The sequence below is a fragment of the Protomyctophum bolini genome (genome assembly GCF_963924005.1).
Source record: "Protomyctophum bolini genome assembly, chromosome: 9".
Classification (NCBI taxonomy): domain Eukaryota; kingdom Metazoa; phylum Chordata; class Actinopteri; order Myctophiformes; family Myctophidae; genus Protomyctophum; species Protomyctophum bolini.
Window position 1 is genome coordinate 12,316,663 of NC_137870.1, and position 8,058 is coordinate 12,324,720.

An 8,058-nucleotide genomic window follows, 5' to 3' on the forward strand; every position below is an offset into this window, starting at 1 on the left:
TGGCTTGTTAAGAAATAGTGTCTTACCCCCGAGGTTGTTGCAAATCTCATGATCTGTGTAGAAAGTATATACAGTACCAGCAGTTATTCTAGCCATTCTCAACCTCTTCCGTTTCAAAGTACCACCAGTTTGATATGCATTAGGCCACGGACCGCCCATTTGATAGGATGTTTATCTCTGGGACCCCCAATCTACACGGTAAAATCTCAATGTTTATTTACTGAGGCCCCTTTTCCACCAAAATAACTTTGGTTCTAGAACTGATTATGTTCTAGATTATTGGAACCGTGGTGCTTTCACAGAACCGGCGGCCATTGTTTGATTCCAGTTCCAAACCAACTTTTAGGGTTCTGAACCAATTATCAGTGGAAACACTGAACTGGTTTCAACATTAGGTGGGAAGAAAGAACCGACCCGGTTCAGCCCCGGTGGAAAAGGGGCCTCATAGTTAATGCTAGACAAGATCATTTCTTCAAACTGATCAGTGATAACCTGAACAATCGAAAGATTCTCTTCTCAACAACTGACTGACTGATAAACCATATCCGCTTTATTCCGGTCCCCTGTTTTCTCGACACCCAGATGTGAAGAGTTTGCAGCATACTTCAGGGATAAGATAACCAACATCAAATCTGGTATTGTTCAGATGAGGAGAAACATTACCTCTAAATTGAAGTCCCTGGCACTCAGTCACAGCCTGGCAAGAAGCTAAAGACATACTGGTGTCATTCTAGATTTGAAACCTTCGATGCCTACTGTACATCAGGAATGTGAGCAAAGTGTGTTCTCTTTTCTCAGCAAAATACAGAAAGACTAGTGCTTTTCTTTTATCACTAGTAGGCTAGAATAGTATTACAGTCAAAATCTGGATACAATTATGCTCATCTGTGTCAAAAAATCTTTCAATCTGCAATGACTGAATTGAAATCGCTGGATCTTAAGATTGTTGAGACAGCAAGTCATTTTGGAATGTGTGCGCGACCTGGAATATGTACCTGTGTGACCAGGAACTGTATGTCATGTTCAAAGATGTCTCTGTACCTGTGTGACCAGGAGCTGTATGTCATGTTCAAAGCTGTGCATGAGTCTCTGAAGGGTGCTGGTGTTGGCATTACCACCCTGATGAGCGCGAACCTCTGGCAGCCTCCGATGCTTGTCCTCAATCTGGGCCAAGACCTGGAACAACACAGACAAAGATACTATTATATCTAAGATAAAAACAATACCGGGTGTCCTCGATTACAGTTCAAAAGGTAACTCCATTCCAGTGGGTACGAAGTGCAAAAATAAAATTCCAGAACAAAGGGAAGCCCATTTGCTCCCTTCAAGCACACTCACTTTAAAAAGCCTTTAATACCTAGGGCATAGCTATTAGTACAGCAATATAAAAAGGTTAAAAAGCCAGACTGGTTTCGACCCACGGGTTGAAACTGTTCAAAAATGGGACAAAATAGGTTTAAAATGGGACCAAATAGCAGATCAACAAGCGCACAATGCATCACAGTGCGACACGCTTGTATTATGAGCTTGTAGATGGCTATTTCTGTTGTTTTTAAGGCAACTTTTAAGGCATTTTGCAATAGCAACTTCACACATTAAATATTATTTCACTTACTGGTCGTTTGCTGATGCCACAGTCCTGCAACCAATTGAACAACTTTTCAAGAGAGCCATCAAGGTCTTAGACAAGAAACCAAACTCAATCATTGTAGCATTTTAGAAAAGTAATCACGTTTTAAGCTATGAACATTCTTTTAAAAGTCTCTGCTTTGTCTTTAAATGTCGAAATGGACTGGCTCCATGGAAAAGAGACACTGGACATGATGGCACTAGGTCAGAAACCTGTAGGGACTGCGAGGCCCATCGTAGGCAGACCACTTTTGGACATAATGCCCTCTCCGATGTCCTAGAGAATCAAATGCATAGCAAACTGTGGGTCCTTGAAATGAATGAAAAGGTTTGATAATCTCTGCTCCACAGAGTCCACACTACCTCTCTGCAGTCAGAGAAGAACTTGTGCAGCTGATGAGAAGCGGCCAGCATCTGCCCCCTGGTCTCCATGAGCTCCAGGAGGTCGGCCCAGGCCTCGTTGACCCCGTCCTTCCACTCAGCGATGGTGGCCGCCTCGGCGTGGCCGTAGTCGATCAGCTCGTCCACCATCTGGTTGACCGCCGTCACCCTCTCCTGGCCCACACTGCCCGTCTCTGACGCAAACTCTGTGTACTTTTCCTGCAGGACCTGCATGGGGATGGATGGAAGGAGGGTGAGGTCAGGATGAGGGCAAGATAATGCCCATTACCAAAGGGGGCGGTAGGTGAAATGTACCACATAGGGAGATAAGAAGAGCTTTGTTGTCTGTCATTTGAACCAGAAGTAAAGAATCGGCCATTCCGTGCCATGGTCACAGCTGTGTTCTGACGATTGGATGATTGTTATGGTTAGCGTGACCACGAATTAATGTTTTATTAAGCTCCGAACATCGTACTTTATCCCATTATGAGCCATAAAGTCACTAAAGAAAGCGTCAACGTGAACGGAGGATTTCGGATTTTGGCTGTTGCTTCCATGGATGCTAGTGGCGCTAGCGACGGAAGCTAAAATCAGGTAAAAATATTTGTAATAATTCTGGATTAACGCTAATTTATCAGAACTCGTGTTATCGTCTAAGACTACCTGTTCATTATTCAATTAATGTCGTTATTTCGTATTAAGCGTCCTACTTAAGTTACATTTTGAGGTATTTGTTACTTTAGTATTTCCACCACTTTTACTCCACTACATTAATTTGAGAACTTTAGTTACTAATTAGGCTACTTTATAGATTTAGATTAATATTACAAAACATAGATACGGCCTCAGCTGCTTGACTCAATGACAACACATGTATCTGCATAAGCATATTGATAAACATGACGAATTGTCTAATGTCTACTACTGCATCAGAGGGACTGACTGTATATACAGTACAATATGATATGAGATGCAAGCGTGATCCTGCTCATTCTGTTCTTCTCATGGTTTCCATAATCTACTAGGGACGTCATAGATCCACTGTCCTACTGTATACATTTCTCTTTGTGTGTAATAAATATTAGAATGTATGTGTAATGCTGCATCGCTGTGTGTTGGCATATGCCTGTGACTCGATGGACCCTCACCCACCCCCCCAAGGTTTAGATGGAGACTTCTGTAGTGATTTAAGGCCGACCATCTCTAAGGCCTCTAGTTAGGCCGTATCATAACAATAGTAAATAATTCAGCCCTATACTTGAGCACATTTTGATGAGTATTTCTATATTGCAATAGTCTCTCGAAACAGAGGGCTGTTTTCCCTTTGTTTTGCCAAAGGGTTTCCAAATTGATAGGCCTATACTTTAACTTTAGTAAAAAATGTGAGTACTTTTTCCACCACTGCTTGTCTCACATTGTTTTGCTTGAATGGGAAAAAGTCCACAACCTTGAAGACAAAATATTGATTTGCATGAGAATTTCAAATGTCAAACTATTAGGATTATCTAAAATCAATTCCTCAATGGTCTGATCGAGAAAGAAAAAAAAAAGGTCTCATTTCAGATGACTTAATTAAACCCGATGACGATCAGTTACGGTCTCTCAGTTTCCAGTTTCCACCCACTTACCGTTACGTGTTCAAAGTCTTGGCCCAGTTCAGTGGAGCTGGCAACCACTTCCCTCTGGGCGATCCACTGCTCCAGTTCATCCACCTCCCTGTTGAGCTGGTAGAGCCAGTACTGCTGCTCCAGGCGGCTCTTCCTCTCCTCCACCAGGTCCTTCAGGGAGACGTACAGCCGGTCGATCTGAGACTGGCGCTTACTGATGTGTTCACTATGGGGGGGAGAGAGAGACAGCGAGAGAAAGAGAGAGAGAGGGAGGGAGGGATAAATCATGTTTATAGGCATGTGTATGTGCAATACATACATTCACACATACTTTAGTTTGCTGGTGGTTGGACTAAATCAAGAGAAGGCAGCCAGCAGTGGAACAATGTTTAATTCTTTCAGCAAACCGGTAGGAAACTCCCATTAATCTACTGCAGCTGAATTCTTAAATCAAAACCAAACAGGGCTGTTACTGTGAATTTGGATTATGTGACTGACCCATAGACTGTAAAAAATATGGACAAAGCGTTCCCCGGGTCTAACATGAACGTAAAATGAAGCCTGTCAGTCCTTCCTTGTGTACATCGCCATCTTTCTAGATCCGTTTGGGCCCAGCTGGCCATTGGCTGGCCCAGACAACGAGGCGGGACTTCCCCCCTTCTTCTCCGTTGGTTTTTATTTTGACTCGAGTGGGTGGGGGATCCCGTTCATAGACTGTAACGGTAGCCACGCCCCTCAGAACATGCGCAACTTTATGGTCATTCTTTTAATAAATGGGACCATAATTTTCCAAAAAGAATATTATGACATTAGAAATGAGACTTTAAACTAGTGACTGGAAGCAGAAAGTATTCATGACCATGTTTATTAAGGTAATACAGTCTAGGTGAAGTTGGGCCCAAATACATACAAATACTTCTATGGGGCTATGGGTTTTTTTGGGCCCAATGACAGCGCCACAACAGGCCATTATATGAACTTTCAGGAAATCCCGATTTCCTTGTGGCTTCACAAAATATCTGTCTGACTGCCCCCCTGGACTGACCACTTATGTGGAGGTGAAGTGAAATGTTTAATTATAGACTGAGTGACAGTGAGTGACCAGTGACCACAGACACTGATCTTAATGTTGTGGACATGCGTGAAGTGAAATGTTTTGCAAGTCCAGCGTCTCGTGAGAGTGAAGCTGCGCTGCAAACTGTATATGCGCCGGCAGCGTCTCACCTGTCTGGGTGTCCCATCTCCAGCAGTTGTCGACATTGCTGCGACAGCAGGCCAATGGTCTCTGCATAGTCCTCTATAGTCTGCTCCAGGACCAGGTGTTTCTTCAACAGCTGCAGAGTGCTGGGCTCATCCTGTAAGAAGGGATGGGACGGTCAACATCACTCTGGAAGGACAGGGTGAGTGATCATCCTGTCATGGAAAGGTACCAGCTTCGGGGCCCCAATGTAAACACTAACATGACTCTAATCCGCATTCACCAGTCCCCATTAATTTTTCATATGAGCATTGAATATTTTCAATGTTTTAATAGTTCTCAGGAGGTCTTCTGCTTTACTGGACAGTGTAGAATACAGAGGCAGGAACAACTAGGCTCATGAATCGGATTAGAATTCCACTACGCTGAATGTACATGCCATGTCCATCCAAAGCCCTTTCCATGCATCCATCCATCGTACCTTCCCCTTCTCCTCATTCATCATGTGCAGCTCCTGCTCGCTGAGCCAGGCCTCCACCTCGGCCGTGTCAAAGTAATACTGCTGGGACTGGTACATGGCGTCCAGCACCACCTGCCTCCTCTCCGTCTCGGCCCAGAGCATCGCCCAAAGCTGGCCCAGCATGTTCTGACCTGCCCGCGCATGGTCTGCCTCAGGACTGCGGATGGAAGCGATGATGCCTGCCCTCTCCAGAACGTCCTCTATCCTGCCCCTGTGGCCCTGGAGCTCTCGCAGGAGAGTCTGGGAGAGTGGACGGAATAGAGAGAGAGAGAGAGCGAGAGAGAGAGAGAGAGAGACACACAGAGGATTGATTTGTGAGTGTTGTGTTATGTTTCAATGTAAAAATTGAAATTACATTTTGACTTGGTAACGGAAAAACAGAAGGTGAAAATAGCAGATCTACATATTTGCTATTTTTGTACGCCCCCATTGTACCATATATAGTACTGTAAGTACTGTATATTACAGGCTTAAGTGGTTAATCCGACTAATCAATTTAGTTAATATTCTTTTGTCGTTTCATTCACAAAATGATCAAATAAATAAATAAATGAATAAATAAAATAAAAAACAGTTTTGATATTATTTTCGGTTAATTGCCCGGCCCTATGTTATGTCCATCCAAATAAATGTACAGTATTTACATACTGTATAGATTTTTGCATGGGTATGGTTTACACATGACATTATGTTATGTTAGTAACAATGTGTTTTGTTCTTGCTTACTGTAAATCTGGATTAATAGCGTCTGCTAAATGCCTATGATGTAAATTGTACCTGGTTCTTCTTCATAAGCTGCTGGACAGCCTGGAGACTGGAGCCATGCTCTTGAGAAGTGGCCATTGGGAGGCGCTCCCGGACCCACAGCTGTAACAACAGTGGAAAACAGTTATAGGGCTCTATCGTATCCCATAACACTTTCCGTGAATTACGCATTTAGGAGCTTCTACAATCCGTAAACGGTATCTTGCGGCCACACAACCCACTATAGATAGATAGAATACTTTATCGGCAGTTTAGGAAAATTACAGAAAATGACATCATTTAAAAAAACGCCAAAATGGACGCCAAAAAAGCCTTCGCTTGTTTCCATTGTGGTCCACTTTGTAACATGAAACTATACACATACATACTGTACAGACAAAACAACCATGGAACATATAATAAATAATCCTTATATATAAGGCTGGGAGCTATATACATAGGACAAGAGGTACCCTGAGAGAATAGTCCTGAGCATGGGAGATGGGCTATCCAGGGTCGGAATCTAACTATGACCAGTGAGTGTGTAGATGGAGCCATGATTTCAGGTCTTTCCTAAATATTGCAATAGAATTTAGGGATTTCAGGGCTGGAGGGAGTGCATTCCACAGAGTAGTGGCTGCGTAGAAAAAAGCATTTTTTCCCATGATTGTTCTGAAACTGGGGGAACTAGATCATAAGGACTTCCTCTGGTTGAGTACCTGTGAGCATCCCTCACTCTGGGCAGGTAGCCCATCAGGTACTCTGGAACAGAGGCACCTAGGATCTTGAAGACCAGACACAATGAGAGCTGAGATACTCTCTCCTCCACCCTTAGCCATCCCAGGCTACTAAAGTGGGCAGAGGTAAGATGAGACCTGGGGTTCAATTTTAGTAGTAACCTCACAAGCTTGTTTTGGGAGGTCTGCAGCTTTGTTTTCAAAGCGTGGAGATACCTCTGTACCATGAAGTACACGCATAGTCAAAGTGGCACTGGATGAGGGCACCGGCCAAGGTCCTCATAGCACTGCTGTTGACATAAGGGGATATCCTGCCCAAGAAACGAGTTCACTGGTTGACCTTTGAGATCACTTTCATTGCCATTTTTTCACCCGTGAGTTTGTTATCTAGTATAAAAACCCAAGTAAGTGACCTCTTCCCTATTTGTGACCACACTGTTACCCACTCTAACTGTGAATCCCGGGGACTTGTTGAGGTTATGACTTGAACCAAACAGAATAGACTCAGTTTTCCCAAGGTGCAGTGACAATTTGTACATTTTGCCGACTCCTATATTTGCGCGGGTGTAGTTGTGTCGGTAAACGTGTTGATGCGTTTTCCCTATATTTGCTATCTAATGCACACAGATTTACGGAAAGCGCTTCTTCAAACCACCCGTCATGCGAATCCATTTGATAAAATAATCGCTCCTGATTGGAGCTGCCTCAACGCACAATATTGCAGAACATTCACAGCTCAGAGGTCTCCTTCTGTCTTAATTCTCCACACATCTCTGTGATTGTAATTTTACTATAATCAGCAGTGTCAATTCCTTGAGCCCATTGTGTTTAATTGTCTAGTCAAAGAAGTTATTTGATTTGTACCACAAGGCGCATTGTGCGCTCGTTCAATTTCATCACCCCATTGCACAGTGGTTTTAATGAAAGGCAATTAAAGGCTAGATGGTAAGGAAGCAACGGGTGTCATTTCCAATGTTATTTCGCCTCAGTTCAGTGCAAGTCTGTTTAATTAATCCGATTTCCCGAACTTTCCTTCTCGCTTGATACCGTTTCGTAGAGGCAATACAATACAAATTAAAAAAATGCTCCAGATTTGAGCGAGTTGTGACTCAATGAATTGACGAGTGTTCTTGGTGGATCATATGGTTCTGTGCACGGTGGAGAAAAAATGGAAACGGACGGGGTGTCTGGCTGGGAGACATTTTACAGGTTGTCTTGGTCGCGGAGAAGATGACAGATAGA

At 43.4% G+C, this 8,058-nt stretch overlaps 1 protein-coding gene across 1 annotated transcript in view; it reads right to left on the reverse strand.

Annotated features, from left to right (window-relative positions):
• Window positions 1–8,058, reverse strand: part of sptbn4b (spectrin, beta, non-erythrocytic 4b) — a 110,685-nt gene that overhangs the window by 19,001 nt on the left and 83,626 nt on the right. The window contains exons 27-34 of the mRNA XM_080772044.1: window positions 6,816–6,863; window positions 6,113–6,202; window positions 5,297–5,575; window positions 4,842–4,972; window positions 3,639–3,843; window positions 1,993–2,238; window positions 1,616–1,639; window positions 1,042–1,176 (exon numbers count right to left, since the gene is read on the reverse strand). Coding sequence (XP_080628170.1) covers window positions 1,042–1,176; window positions 1,616–1,639; window positions 1,993–2,238; window positions 3,639–3,843; window positions 4,842–4,972; window positions 5,297–5,575; window positions 6,113–6,202; window positions 6,816–6,863 — 1,158 coding nt within the window. The remainder of the gene's footprint in view (window positions 1–1,041; window positions 1,177–1,615; window positions 1,640–1,992; window positions 2,239–3,638; window positions 3,844–4,841; window positions 4,973–5,296; window positions 5,576–6,112; window positions 6,203–6,815; window positions 6,864–8,058) is intronic.